At 44.5% G+C, this 15,561-nt stretch overlaps 1 protein-coding gene across 1 annotated transcript in view; it reads left to right on the top strand.

Moving 5' to 3' along the window:
• CCNYL1 (cyclin Y like 1) overlaps window positions 1–10,712 on the top strand; it is a 37,038-nt gene extending 26,326 nt beyond the window's left edge. The window contains exons 8-10 of the mRNA XM_059475985.1: window positions 1,465–1,631; window positions 6,023–6,185; window positions 8,977–10,712. Coding sequence (XP_059331968.1) covers window positions 1,465–1,631; window positions 6,023–6,185; window positions 8,977–9,093 — 447 coding nt within the window. The 3' untranslated portion in view covers window positions 9,094–10,712. The remainder of the gene's footprint in view (window positions 1–1,464; window positions 1,632–6,022; window positions 6,186–8,976) is intronic.
• Window positions 10,713–15,561: the final 4,849 nt, after the last annotated feature.

Genomic DNA, 15,561 nt, shown 5'->3' with positions numbered 1-15,561 from the left:
GAAGGTGTTAGTTTTGAGTTCATATTAACCACAAGAGTCTAAAGGGACCAAGAGTCAATCCTATAGGAACTCTAGGAGAGGATCTTTCTCATTATTATGTCCTTCAATCATTGCCATCTTTCTACCAAACTTTTTTTTTAATTAAGCCAAAGAGGCGGTAACTTTTTTCCCCAGGTGAGATGGAGGTGCTTAGAATTTAAGAACAATATTACATTACAGTTCGTTGTTTGATTTCAGAAAGCATGATGGATTTTAAAATTCATCAATTATTTTTTAAATTTATATATATATATATATATATATATATATATATATATATATATATATAGATATATATATTTGTGTATGTGTGCATATATGTATATGAAAGGAAGTTTAATTGCTACTTTAGACTCTCTCTCAAACTGCACTTTGTTGCACACTAAACTTCAGTCTTCATTGTGGATTCTTTCTGAAAAACAGTGGGAAAGGAGAACAGAATTGTCACCAAAAGACAGTATAGCAATTAAGCAAATTCAGCTTGAAAGACTCTCTTTAATAAGGAAATGAGTAATTAAAAAAGCCAAATATTTATGAGCTGTTGAAATTCTGACAGTAGTTGGAGGTTTTTGCTTTTTCAAAGACAGGCAAGCAATTTTGACAGAACAAGATGACAGCTAACCCTGGGCAAACTATGTGAAGTATTTACAAAAAATGGAGTTAGCTTTTAAAGTGAATTTTACCACTAGATGGCCCTGTTATTATAGGAACACCTTTAGGCTATTTGAAGGCTACAAGCCAAGGATGGGAAGAAAGCATGGAGAGAACTCAGTGACAAAGATCAATTCTTCCCTTAGACCTTAATAGGTGAAACTTCCCTTACCCACTAATTTAGCTGAAGCTACATTAGAAATTTGGATTTAGATGAGGGAATATAAAATTAAAAACAATTTCTATTCAAATTTGAAAGTGCGTATTTCTTAGTACATAGATCAGTTTTCAAGGAAGAGAGAGACTCAACATCCTGGAGCTGGTTTGAGATCTCATGGGAGGAAAAGACCAAGGCACATCTTTGGGCTTGTCTCACTGCCTAAGCTACAAGAGCTGAACCTTAGTGAGGATGAAAGGTTAATGTGGTGTGGAGTGATCTGCTCCCTGCCAGTGATGTGTGACTGGTGACAGAGCTGGAGCAGTGTCTCCCCAAAGCAGCAGTGCTCATTGCTCAGAACTCTCACCTCACTAGCTATTGTGTGCCCTGGTGGTCCAGCTCTTGGGGGAAAATAAAAAATGGAACCTGTAGCTCCTGAAAATTTGGATTCTTAAGTGTAAGTAGTAATGACTGATACTTACATTGACACACTTAACAGTAATAAATAGTCCTATTGGGCTGGCATGTTTGCTGCTCAGCTCTGCTCCAGGTCTTAATTACACACATATAATTGTGGGGTTTTGTTGTTTGGTTATTTTCCCTTTTTCTTTGTATAGGTTTATTTGGAAAGGCTTTTAACCTATGCAGAGATTGACATATGCCCTAGTAACTGGAAGAGGATAGTCCTAGGAGCTATTCTGCTGGCTTCTAAAGTCTGGGATGATCAAGCTGTGTGGAATGTGGATTATTGCCAAATATTGAAGGACATTACTGTTGAAGACATGTAAGTTGCAAGGTTTGGGTGGTCTGCAGTGGTGGGGTTTTGGGGTTTTTTTTTTGTATGTGATTTTTTTGTTGTTGTTTATTTATGGTTTTTTAAATAGCACGTGATCATGCTGAAAAAATCTCTCTCTGTTGCTATGATGTATATATATATCTAAGGTGTATATTTAGTGTCTGGCCTCATTCTCTTTTTTACCTCAAGAAACTTTGGATAATTACCCTACTTTGAGACAAATCTCTATTAATAATTTTAATGATTTATGTGAGTGACTGCCAAGTTAGTTTTCTTTACCTTCTTAATCTCAGTGATGAGCCATGGAAATAAACTGCCCAATTTATAGTCTTATCAAAAGGGTTTTTACAAGGAGAAAAAAAAAAAGTGAACTAAATTTGTCCCCTGCCTTTTCTGTTTTAGAGTTTGAAGAATTGCAAGGTAAACCATAACTTGGGACTTTAATGTGTGCTTGTGTGTCCAGTTAAGGCCTAAATATCTCAAGGTCTGAGCTCCAGTGCTGCTGCTGGCCAGCAGGTGTTGTGCAGGCCACAGCTACTGCTGCAGCTTATCCTCTCTGGGTCGGTTCTTAGTTGTCCTTAGAGTGCTGAAAACAAAGTCCTCAGTCTCATTACTGCTTGTTTTTGTAAGGCTGTTCCTTAGATGTATTTTTGTCTCAGACATCCATTTCAGTTTTTCAGAAATTTTGCATCTGCTGTCTTTTCTTGCTGCACTCAGCTTTAAGCCAGATTCTTCAGTATGGGAAGATACTCATCCTCATGGCTCCAGGCTCATACTTTGGGCTGGAGCTGTGTTTATGTGAACTGTAGTTAGAACATTAGGTTTTCTGTTAAATTCCTTCTCACAAAGTTCTATCTCAGAGCTTTGAAAGGTCAGTATTTTTGTTTTAAATCTGTTTGCTAGCTTGTTCTCCTATTTCTCTTATTATCACAGGTAGAAATTATACAAGTCCCGCTTAAACGACCAGGCATTCTGGCCTTGCTTTCATGAGATGCTTCGTGTGTGTTTGAGTTGAATCACAGGGCTGTGCCCTGCACGTGTGCAGGCCTGTGCAGTGACAGCCAGTTGTAGCACAGGAGCAGACTGAGCTGGCAGAGCTCTGCACACAGCACTGGGAGGCTGCCTCTGTCATGGGGCAGTGCTCTTGCCCCAGGCTCTCTTCCCTGGATTCAGCCCAAACTAGTGTTTCAAATACAGTAAGTAATTATTCATTTGGGACTCTTCAGGAGGAGGAATATCTACTTTCCTCCCTTTTAGGTAGGGGGCTGTATTTCTAGAAATGAGGGAATTTTCTGCACCAAAACAATTTTTATTATTCAAATTATTTCACATCTCAAACAGCAGCCACTGTTACTTGTTTTATACATACCCCTTGCCTGGGAGTCCTTTGTCTCAAAATGCAGGACACTGCCAGCTCTGCTTTCAGGAAAGCATAATTAGTGATTTTATACAATGTACATCTCCACTTAGCCTGGCCCTGAGTACTCATCTCTCTGAGGAACATACTTTAAGCATTGCTGCAAATAACTCTGAGATGGCTGAAGTGGGGTCAGCAAAGCCAGAAGTGCTGGAGTGTACATCTTGCTCTTTTTGATGTCTCTTCTTCTAACCCTATTTGGGACAAATCAAATTGATAGCACAGAAAATATCTTTAACAAGCAGGATATTTATCCTCTATTGCCAACGCTGGGTCTCTTGCAATTGTGAGTACTTGCATTTTCAAAGCAGTGATGGTGGTAAGGAAAATAGATGGAATTTTAGGCTTTTTTTCCCCCTCCAATTTGAGGATGGGATTTTTGTAATCCCATCTCATTTGAGATAATTTAGACCTTTGAATTTAGGTATGGGCAGACACTGTACTACCCCCTTCCTGACAGTGGCACAGGGTGTTCATCCCAGGCTCTGCAGCTGGGCAGACTTCAGCACTCCTTGGCTGGATAACATCACCATTTTAGGGACCTTGGAAAACTGCTTCAAATACTTGGCAGTATTTGTTTTAAGTTTACAAGCCTACCTTCAATTCATGGTTGGTACATAGTTACTGTGACTTTTAGTAGTTGCAGTATTTTTAAACCAGTCATTTGATAATGAGTATTCCAAATACAGATGTTAGTGAGAGAAAATAATAGGCAAAGGATTTCAGTCACAGTTGCATTCTAATGTTGGAGATGGCTGGTGATGCTGCCAAAAACTCCCCCCAAAATCCCAGCAGCTCTGCAGCTAAGGACAGCTTGGCAGGACTCTGCCAGGTATCACTCCCTGGGTGAGCGTCCCTGTGCAGGGACAGCCCATCTACAGGAGCTGGTGGCAGGTTCTGTTTGTGAGCTACTCTGAGCTCTCCTTTTGGCTCTCTCTGTCTAGAAGGATCTCACTAACCTGGCAGATGCTCTTGTTGAACCACTGCAAGCCAAGCACAGGGGCTGCACCACTCTGGAACTGCCTGAAGGTTTTATATCTGATTTAATTTACCCAGTTTGCAAATCTCTGTGTGTGTGTGCTTACAAGCCAGGCAGCCCTTTTGAAGGCAGCACGGCTGCACCTCCTCCCCACCAAACTCTGCCTCCACTGCTCAGAGTTGTGCTGGCAGTGCCCCCAACAGCTTTGGGGTTTTCAGGAGCTGGTTTTTAGGGCTCTTAGGTTCTGAAGGGATACAAGATCCAGGCCTGGCAACTGCCACATGTGGTCATTTGCCTTTGCCTCATCCTACTCAACACAGCTGAAGTGTTTATCTTAATTTTTCTATCACAAGCCCTTTTCTATTTGCCCAAGGAAAAGGTGGGTTTTTTAAATGAAAGACATTGTTCTTTTGGGTTTTGGGAGATAGTTTTTTGTATTGTTTTACTTATTTCTAATGAGGGAAAAAAATCAAAGGAAATTCAGTTGACATTTGGAAGTCATCCTTTTGCTCGCTTTGATGAGACCAAATCCATAATTGCTGAAAAATTAACAGTACAGCTACTAATCTTGCCATGATTGTTTGTAAGAGGACACATGCTGTTCATTCTTTAGGCTACATATATTTGTAAATAAGGCACAGAAAAAACATGGGCATTATCCTTTCCCAGGATTTAAACCACTGTTAATAGACCTGTTAATCCAATGAAGAATTGTATTTTTACAGAATTAAAATGTATTAGCCTAGTGAGTACAAAAGGGGCAGTGAAGAGCATTTACTCACAGGGTAAATCAACCTCTGATCAGCTGATCATCAAAACATTATCTGATTTACATTTCTATAGGCTTATGACCATATGAACAGGAAATTAATTTTGGCACTAGGTTCAATGATACTCAAGTCTGCTATGCTAGAAAGAAACACAAAGCTGCTATTCATACTGAGATCCACCACCCAATACAGGACAACACAGATGATTCCTTGATTTATTTGCCCCCGCACTGATAGGTAAAGCATCCATTTTAGAAGCTCCCAAAAAAGCAGTCACAACCTTGGCACTGACATGGTGCAGCTCATCCTCTGGAGTATTCACTGTTGGCCTGTACAGCTGCTAAATTCTGTTGGAACAGATTTGCTACCTGTAGGGGCTGTTGTTGAGTTGTTGTTGAACTGAATTGCTGGGTTTGAGTACCACCAGTTTCTTTTTAGGTTAATTTGTAAAACATTGTTTCTCCTCTGCTTTAGCTGACCACATTACAGTAGCTGAAGCAGTTTTTTTCATGTCATGGCACTCTCCACGCTTTCCTCCAAGTATTTTGCCCAGTGAAAACAGACAAGAGTAAAAACTGGACAATGCCCTTTGACATAGTACTTTGTTATCCTGCCTAATGCTATTGAGGAGAAAATTCCTTCTCCCACCTAATGCTGCTTATTTATTTATTTATTGGAGATGAATCCATGTTGCTTCAAGAGGCTTTTTTCTGTGAGATAATAGCAGCAGCTCTTCATAGATCCATTTGTTGCCGTGGTGATCTGCCTACTCCTTTTGTTAGTCCGCCTCTGCTTCAATAAACCCCCTTCCTGTTATCAGCCTGGTGAAAATGTCTGCAAGTTCTTCAGAGCTAATAAACAGCATACATCATTCCTTTCATCTGATCACTATAGCGTGGGGCCGTATGAGAGTGCGAATGGCGCATGAATTGTACAGCTGCACTAATGGAACTCGCAGGATGAAGCTCGCTCCGCCGGGCAGGTGCACGCAGGGCGCTGCCTTCCGAGCCCAGCCCGAGGTGCCAGCACTCAGAAGCTGCACCTTTTTTGGAGCACCAGGCAATGACCTGTCTCTCGAAACTAATAATGTACAGCTCTCCGTGACCTGTTTCAAAGTTGCTGGGTTTAAAACAAGCTTGAGGTCTCTTCAGTGTTTTCAGCCAGCTAAAACAATCTTTTTTTTTCCTTTGTCTCCTGTCCTTACGCCTCCTAGGAATGAGATGGAAAGACACTTCTTGGAGCTACTGCAGTTTAATATCAATGTTCCTGCCAGTGTTTACGCCAAATACTACTTTGATCTTCGCTCCCTAGCAGATGACAATAACCTGAGCTTTCTGCTGGAGCCTCTCAGTAAAGAGAGAGCACAGAAGCTGGAGGTAAATGGTCTGAGAGTGGCTGAGCTGGGGACTCCTCTCTCTTGTATGAGTAGTAAGAGCATCTGTTGCTAATCATGTTAAGTGGCAGTTAGAAAAACTAAAAAGCTTTTAGATTAGTGTATTACAGGGTAATTTAACCCTTTTATAAATACAGTTAGCACTTCTAAAACCATGCATAGGCTAAGCTAGAATTCTGAGGAAAGGAAGGGTTTTGGGAGCTATTAGAAAAGTCTAGCAGATAGCAGAATAAAATGGATGTTATTTTGGGAACCGTAGTTCAGCTAGGCTACTTAAGATTGAAAGGATTAGAGTCATACGTAATGGATTGTCTGTCCTTCCCTGGTCACAGTCTGTATTCCAAGCACCTAGAGACAGTCACACTCAGACCCTTCTAAATACTACCAGCTGAAGGTTTCCCACTGCATCCCACTGCACAGCTGCTTTTAGATTTAGAGGGAGCACTCTTACTGCTCTCATGCTTTAATAAACAATTTGTCTGGGGGCAGCTGTAGAAATAAGTTGTGGCTTCCCACCTTTACAAAGAAACGCTGCTTTAAGATAAACTTTTGGAATAGCCCCTTGTTGGGAACCCTTCAGAATGCCCCAAGGGGTGTAAATGCAGATTACTGTCCCTTTCTGCTCCATGGAAAGGCTGCCCTTGTGGGGAGGCCCCGCAGCCTTCCTGGCATGAAGGCTCGTTTTAAAAAGCTTTAACTTCTGCAGAGTCAGTATTCCTAGTTGCTGGAGATATGTAAGACTTTTTGAAAATATACAAATTACCTGGGTTCCCAGGGAAATTTCTTGTTGGATCAATGCAACCTTTCATCTGTCCAGGTTTAATTGATGACTCTGCATGTTGTTTTGTTGACCTTTCAACAAAAGCATTACCACAGGCCCTGTACACACTGGTACCACAGTCCCTTTCAGAGAGGGGTGTGCTGCAGATTCTTGGCTTATATTGTTCCATTGTCCACCCCCAATAATTCTGCCAAGGGCTAGGGATTTTATTTTGTCCCATAAGCGCCTGAAGTTCAGGAGTAAGTGGGATCCCTCCTGGTCCTTTGGAATGAGAAGTATGATATGCCTATGAATTCCTTTATTTAAAGTTAAGCAATGCAGCTCTTCTGCTTTGTCTCACCCTTGTTACTTGCACTTTAAGCTAACACTGTCACTAATTGTAAATGTGGTTGTAGGGCAGTTCATAGTCCACAGGAAATTGTTTACTGAACTGCTCAGTGCCAGGGCATAAGTGGATGATTTACAGATTGTGAGCCTGTTTTGTTTCTTCTTTCTTAGTATTTGGGGGCTTGGTATTTAAAACCAGAGTAATTTTAGACCACTTTGTAATTCGCTATCATGCACTTACTAATGCATGTATATTGGACATTTTGGGGTTTAATTCTAAAATGTGATAAATATTTAGACTATTTGCTAAAATTTTTAATTCTACTTTTCAGTTAGAGGCATATAAGCAGCTGATAGGAGCCTGTATAAAGCAGTGAATTAGTGAATTCCAGAAACTGAAAACTGATTTACACCATATGGGCAACTGGGGCTAAATATGTCAACACAGGTTGCTGTGTGATTGATGTGCTAGCATTAGAGCAGGATGGAGAGTCTGTCTGGTCTTGCACCAGGAGCTCATGCCGCCAGTGTCTCAAAGAATGCCACTCTTGAGCCAAATGCATGCCTCCAGAAGGTCGGCAGAAATAAATGTAAATAATTATTTTAAAATACACTTAGAACTTTATTCATGCTCAGAGTGCTTTTCACCTTTTGAACTTGCAGAACACTGGGCTGTGCTGAATGGGTGCTGGCTTAAAGGGAAGGTGCAGGCTTGTAGCTGATCACAGGACTCTGAAAGTTCATCTGGTGATAGGTGGTAAATTATTAATGGAAGTAAATGTTCAGGGCTGAAATTTAGTTTTGTTTTTTTTTTATTACAAGTATCCTTATTAATTTGCATTGATAATGCCTGAAGTCTCCAATCAGAAACAGGCCTTGCAGGGGAGGAGATGCAGTATTTTTTGACAATTGTCTTACTAGGATTTAAGTAACTAGTCTTGTTACTAGAACAGCTAGATAAGCAGGGCAAAGGCAAGCCAATAAATTCATGAAAAAGCAATTCAACACTGGATTGTCTACATGTGCTAATATTTAATTGCTATAGTAAAGTACCATGGCTGCCCTCCCATCTCAGATCGTGGGGGTGATCCTGGTAAGAGAGAAAATGTTGGGAGTGAGGGTGTAGAGAAGGTAAAGGCAAAACAGACACACTAGTAGAAATTAATTTCCTTGGCTTGCTTGCCCTGAGTGGCCAAGTGTAAGATGCCCAAGGGAGCACAGAATGCTTTTCAGTTTGAACCTTTTTTCTCAGAGAAATGCCTGTGTGCATTTCTGCAGTGTTGAAATAAAATTTTTGTGCTGCTGCATGCACCAGACCCAGCTACTGGGGTAATTTTCAACATAACTTCCACAAACTTAAGTCTGAACTGGATCCAAGTTTTTCATTAGATAGTGAGACTAGTGAAATAAAGAAGATACTTGCATGTGGAAACCACTCACCTTCTTTAGGTCTACTGTTCTGATGGCCCATGTTTACCTGGGGACAGACCCCATTACTGCTTTCCCTCCAGAGCAGTCCTTATCTATTGTCATTCTGGAGAAAAGCCAGAAGTGTCACCGCTGCAGAGCACCTGTGCTGGTGGAACTGCAGGTGTAAAACCTCCCTTGGAACGTTCAGACCTTCCTAATGCGGGTTTTGCATTTTGTGTGTGTGTGTGGTGTGCAGGCAATCTCCCGGCTGTGTGAAGACAAATACAAAGACTTGTCCAAAGCTGCTATGAGACGATCTTTCAGTGCTGATAACTTGGTTGGTATCCGCCGTTCTAATGCCATCCTCTCGTGAGGAGAGAGCGAGGAGCAGCACAGGAGCAGCACGCCAGGAGCCGCAGGAATCACCACTCCACGCACGCCAGCCAGCCCGGACGGTGGCTTCAGCAACGGGAGGCGAGAGGGAGCCAGCCAAGGGAGCCCAGCGCTTGAAGAACACACTTGGTGCAAAAGACAAGACCTTTGTCAAATCAACTCTCTCCTCCTTTTGATGTATCCAGAGGTGCAAAAACAAACTTATCTCCTTCTCTCCTCCACAGACGTTTGCTTACTATGTAGGCCTATAGCTGTGAACTCTTGAGGTTTTTAATAATAAGTAGTTTTAAATTTTAGAATTTAAACACTAACCACATGACTATAGTTACAATGTTCTTCCCTCCTCTCCCCTGTCATCCAGAGTCTTCGCTGCATTTGTATTTCAGGTCAATGCAGTGTTAACAAAAACAACACACGGGACTCTTAAAGTATAAAGCCGCTCTGGAGCTGAAAACAGTAGCATAGACACATGTTGATGGCTTTTCCCTGGTTTGGCTACTAAAAGCTGCTATTATTGGTGATGTGTTCATACCAAGAAGCTGCCCAGCAGGAAGGAATTCCGTCTCTGCACCCACAACTTCACTCCAGTAAAGATTGTCAAAAGACTTTGAATGTTTTGACTGGGGGCAGAGATACGGTTTTATGTATTGTTAAAATGTATAGGGTCCATGCTGCATTTCTTGTGAATTATGGTGCTTCTCCCATTTTCTAATACTTATGTTGCTCTGGAAGAGATGTAATCTGTGTATTTTTCTGAGGCATTGAATGAAAAAGTTGGTCTGGAAACATCATCACCATCCCAAACAGTGTAGCAATCCAGTGGTGAATGGCGTGTGTGCAGCACTGCTTCTCTGAGTTCTACTGCAGATCTCTTGTGCTATATACAGTGAGTTCCTAAAGCTGATATTGTGCATCCATCTGGCTCTCCTTGGGTTTCAGTTTCCTGGGAGGAAGTTACATTCATAATGAGACAATAATGAGTTTGAGAATCCTGGACTACCTATGAAGGTAGATGGAAAGATATTGTGTTCAACTGAGAATTATCAAAAAGCTTTCTATAAACCTTTTTTTTTCCCAAAGTGAATTTTATCTTGTGCAACTGCTCTAGAGGCTTGGGGTTTGCTCTTTCTGAGACTTTAGAACAGAGCTTACTTTCAAGCTCTGTAACTGAACTCTAAACAGGATAAGTATTATTGTAGACTCTTCCTGTTACAAGTCTTTGTAGTATCTTCCCTTCTTGGATCCAAATAGGTTCTAGGCAGTGTCCTAGGAGCAGATCTCCCTCCGAATGACACGGGTTTTGTGCACTTCCTCTTACGGCCAAGGCCCAGAAACTTACACTGAACAACAAGTCCATCTGCCTTTGGGAGTGGGGCTGTGTGAGTGCCATCATCAGTGTGGCTGCACTCAGCTGTTCAAGTGATGCATACAGCCTTTTGCAGTATGCAAATGTGCCAGCCCCTGGCTCCCAAACCACGGGACTTGGCACTTCAGGTATTGATCTCAATTCAATACTGAAAATAACACTACATCTTCAGGTGGTTTTCCTTTCTCATGTTTGTATTAAAAGAAAAGCTAATAAACTCTATTTTAATTAAAGTTAAAGGTGAAAGGTGTGTTCTGTACAGCTGTTGGATTCCACTGCCCCACAAAAAAGGAGGGAAAAAAAAACCCCAGTGGTGTGTGTGAAAGCCTCTCCATTGCCCCACCAGCCTATCATCTTCATTTGGTCCCCAGGGGCTGGCACTGTCTGGCAGCAGACTCCTGGGAAGGGTGCAGCCCTGCATGGCTGCCCAGATCTTCCCACATGCTCTTTGGATTTAGAACTTGACTGGGCTGCTCAAACAAAACCACTCACTGACAGTTTCTTTGCACTTCAGTGGGCTTTAAGTAGGGCCAGTCCCTCTGGAGGCGATTTGATGGTGTTTAAGTCCTCCCTTGAGGAGCACTAAATTGGAAGCTACAAGTGACCAGCTCCTGGATTGACTTGTGACCTAATTGCTAACGAGCTTTGCTTCCCTCAGCACGGCCAGGTGCCTTCAGCTGTGTGGGATCAGCCTGGTGCACTTTGCTGTGGGGCTGCTCCAAAAGCAGCCACTCACTGGGAGCTGCTCAGCAGAGACTGGGGCCACTCATTTCCCTTTTTTCCCTTTCTCCCTCCAAGAGATGGAGACTCTTCCTGCTCATCTGGATGGCAGGTGAATGACATCTCAAGCTGATGGCTGCTTCTGCAGTACATCCTGCAGGAGACAGCTGCTATGAACCTAATTTTGCTTTGACTGTTACGTGGCTTTAGTTTTACTGTAGCCCAAAGCACATTATCAATGGGATTTTGATCTATTCAGCAGATACGAAGCAGGTCTGAACTCCAGCTCAGCTTAAGAGAGAAAAATACCAATTCTGTGAAGGGGAAATACCCTCCAATTTGCACTACTCTGTATGCTGGCAACACTTTTCTCAAAGAGGCAAAAGAAAAATTACAGTCATGGTCCAAATACTGAAATTACAGAGACTGTTACCAATCTCTGCTCCTAGGGAAGAGAAACTGGCTATGGGATCAATATACTTTGTTTTTCTTAATCCAATAGCTGAATAATAATCTGTGTTGAGGTGACCTCTGCCTGCTTTGAGTTCCAGGGCAGCACTCCCCATCTGGCAGTAAATGCTGTTTGCAGAGACAATAGCTGTGTTATGGCCCAGCAAGAGTGATGTGAGCACCAGCCAGACTAGCAGGGGCAGCGTGTATTAGCAGGGCAGGAGGCCATGGAGGTGTTAGTGGGTACAACCCTAACCCTTCCCTTTGTGTACAGGGACTGTGTATTTGGTTTCCTAGGGAATTTTATGAGAACTACTTCAGTTTGGGTTTGGCAGTTAAGAGGACAGGCACTTGAGGATGGAATAAATGTCAAGACCACTGCTCCTGGATAAGAGTAGAGGTGTCAAGCATACCCTGAGCAAGCAGAATTGGACAAGAGCCATTGAGGCAAGAGCTTGCACAGGAGGTTGGCAGGAGTGCTCAGGGCAGGGTGAGCTGCTCGTTCACAGCTCAGCACTGGGCAGGCTGCAGCCCCCAGCCTGTCCTGGGATTTCCCACAGCACCACAGTGCAGGACTATGACATAGAACTGGTATTCCACATCATTACCTCGGAAAATATCCTTGCACCAAATAAGCTGTTTGCCAGCAGAGAGTGAGTTACAGGGTGCTGCCAAAGTGACTGTAGTGCCCTTACTAACACCCTCCCCCAGTGGACTGACAAAAGAGCACTTAAATGGCAGAGCATGGGCCTGTTTGTCTTAGCATGAGGAAAGTCTCAGGCTGCCTTCACAGACAAGGCATTTTCTAGGTCAAATAACCACTTTGGCTTCTGATCAGTATTAAAACCTATTTGAAGAGCCACATGGTCCCCATGCCATCAGACATCCCCATGCCATCAGACCCTGCCATTCCCCACACCACCCAGCCTGAACTTGTGCTGCATCTCCACCTTTCAGCCCCACGGAAGCCGGTGACTGCCTCGAGGGTGGCTTAAGTTGACCAAGTGGAACCTGGAGAGTCCAGGAGCACAGGCCAGCTGTGAGGGATGACGTGTGCTCAGTGTGTGCTTACGGGGACACAGTCCTGCAGGTGATTCACACACTGCCTGCAGGAGAGGCCCTTCCCTTGCTCGGAAACAGTGGCTGGAGGTAGGCGGTGGATGGCAGTGCTGCCAAACTCCTATTTACCGAGGAGCTGAGGGCACAGCAGCTTCCTGCAGGCAAGAATGGCAACAAGGCTGCCAGCAAGGTGCTGGAGTTACTTCCAGGAGCAGGCAGCAAGTGTCCACAGCTCCTTGAGAAGAACCTGATGCTGAAATGGTTCATGTTCCCTCCACACCCCAAAATTGCTGCCCTTTAAGCAATAGGATCAGTCTCAATTGTGTGTTTTGCCTGTACTTGAACATGGGGGGCAGATCCCTGCAGAATCAGGTGAGTCAGGCTATGGGACTGTCAGGCTTATCACTGGGTGCTGGAATGCTGCTTCCAGGTAAGAGATCCTATCTGGTGGGACCTGGTGTGTGCCTACACACCTAACTAGATAGCAGAGTCCTGCACCATTAGTCACCACGGAGCCAGCCTTAACCCCTTGCTGTCCCTCCCCAAGTGCTCCTCGCAGATGGAAGCACGGCCACCCAAAGGGGCCAGCGTGCAGCATCGTGCTTGGCTAGGAGCTGTCGTCTGCTTGGCCTTAGGAGTACCAAAGGGCACCTCTTCAGGGCCTGATCTCAGCACAGGGCAAGGGACAGTGCTGTGCACACCGCAGAACGCCAATAAAAGTTGATAGTTAACCCTCTTTTAGCAGCGAGGCGTGACCTTGGCCCGTCAGGGAAGGTGCTGTCAGCGCGGCCACGGGCACAGCCCCGAGCACAGAACCCGGCTCAGGGCAGAGCCTGGCACTGAGGGCACGGATGTGTGCCATCCTCCGTGCCAGGGGCAGCGCTGTGTGGGGTTCCTGCACATGGAACATGCCATTCCTGTGCCACGCAGTGCAGCTGCCTCACCAGTTCCCCACGATCCCCAGCGATAAGAGCCCAGCTCGGCCCTCCAGCACACGCCTCCCCCTCCCCCAGCAGGTAAGCTTTTAAGGTAATAAACACTCTAACAGAAGCAGAAGTAAAGAAGACAACACACACTATTTTTTTATCCTCATAAATAACTAATCTTGATACTTCTCTTTGAATAAAATTTCTTCAGCTTTTCACATAATATAGTACAGTTATTTAAGCAACATTGAACAGCATGGGTAATGGAAGAGGCAAAACCCAACATGTAAATTGGCTACAGCAGACAGGGCACACGGAAACGGCTCCTTCCCCCCTCCTGCCACTTGTTGCTGAGAAGCCAGGCTCAAACACGAGTTGATTGTATTACCCTACCATTACATCAAAGCTGAAAATGCTCTCGCATTTTTCAATAGGCAACGGTTTGTAGCTAATCTTAGATTTCTTTACACAGTCAGTTGCACTTTGGAAAAAAACAAAAACAGCAAAATACCACCTTTGACATGGTTTTGTTCATTGTATTGCATGATGTGTGTTTAGCTGTATCTACAAAAGGCACTATAGAGAGAGAGAGAAGAGTCCAGCAAGCAAGGTGTGGACTGGAGGAAATTGGAATCATTTAATGCCCTGGATTACAGCACGAGACTACCCACAGTGTCTCTGTGCCTGACCCGCCCCACTGCTGAGAACACACCTGTCCCTAGCCTGTATCAAAGGTCACTACATAAGGCTTCTTTATGTACAAGTTAGGCTATAATACAACTATTTACAGTGTGTAACACAACATGGTGCAATTCTGTCCACAATAAAGCACTCCAACATGCTGGAGGGGGTGAGCCCTATTGCAAGAGTGCAGATGGGTGCAGCTGAACAGTCCCTGGTGAGCCCTCACACCTCTGTCTCCTCTAACCAGGACTCCCCAGAGACACTCATGCAGTACCTTTATCCAGTGATAGGCCTCTTGAGCGTTCCCTCACTTCCCAGGTTTTGGTTTTAAAATGAGGTGGAAACCTTTTTGACTGAAGTGGTCCAAAGGTGTTAAGAACAACCTCAGATCCTTGCAGCCCTGCAGGAGCAAAGCCAGCAGTTGTTCTCCAGTGCTTGAACAGCTGGGTCACAGTGCCACGCTTGAAGGAGGGCAAAAAGGACTCCTGCAATGGCTGGGTAATTTCATACATCACCACTGCTTAGGGCAGGCAGAAAAAAAAAATTAAAACCCAGGTGCTTTCACAAGTGGCCAGAGGCAGCCAGCCTCATCCTGCACCACAGCTGGAGCCCCTTGCCCTGGCTGCATTTAGTGACTTTGACAACAGGCCCCCCCCACTATTATTCTACTTACTGAAACCCAGCTGTCACCACTGCTTAACGCCAGGCAGTGCTGCTCTGTCAGTGCTCAGCTGCTGTCTGATCCAAGGAAGTGAAAACAGCTTGGGAAGTTGGAGGAAAAGAGGTATGAGTGCTCAGCTAAGTTTTCCTAAATTAACTGCTCCCTCTCAAACCTGGTACTCTCTCTAGCAGAGGCAGAGCTTTGAGAAAAGCAGCAACAAGTACTGAAGCTGACTGACTGGAAAACCCAGCTGCTGCTCCGGAGAGACAGCCTGCCACCTGGCTGGGACACCCCCATGCAGTCACTGCTCACTGCAGGGGTGCAACCACCCTTTTAGGGTTGGTTGTGCCACGCTCAGCTGCTGTGCCACATGCCACAGCTGGTGGGCAGGACACAGGGCCTGCCTCCCTCGCCCCAGGTAACCCATAGGAAACAAGGGGGACCGAGGAACTCACCCCGCTGCAGAGGCGAGGGGCACGAGCGGCACCGACCCTTCCAGGGCACAGGGCCCTCGGGAGAGCCCGGCTGTCAGGGACAGAGCCCCTTGCCAACCCCGTGCTGGGCTGGCAGCCTCACACCCAC

The sequence above is a fragment of the Ammospiza nelsoni genome, chromosome 7 (assembly GCF_027579445.1).
Source record: "Ammospiza nelsoni isolate bAmmNel1 chromosome 7, bAmmNel1.pri, whole genome shotgun sequence".
NCBI lineage: Eukaryota > Metazoa > Chordata > Aves > Passeriformes > Passerellidae > Ammospiza > Ammospiza nelsoni.
This window is presented reverse-complemented; position numbering and strand designations above follow the sequence as displayed.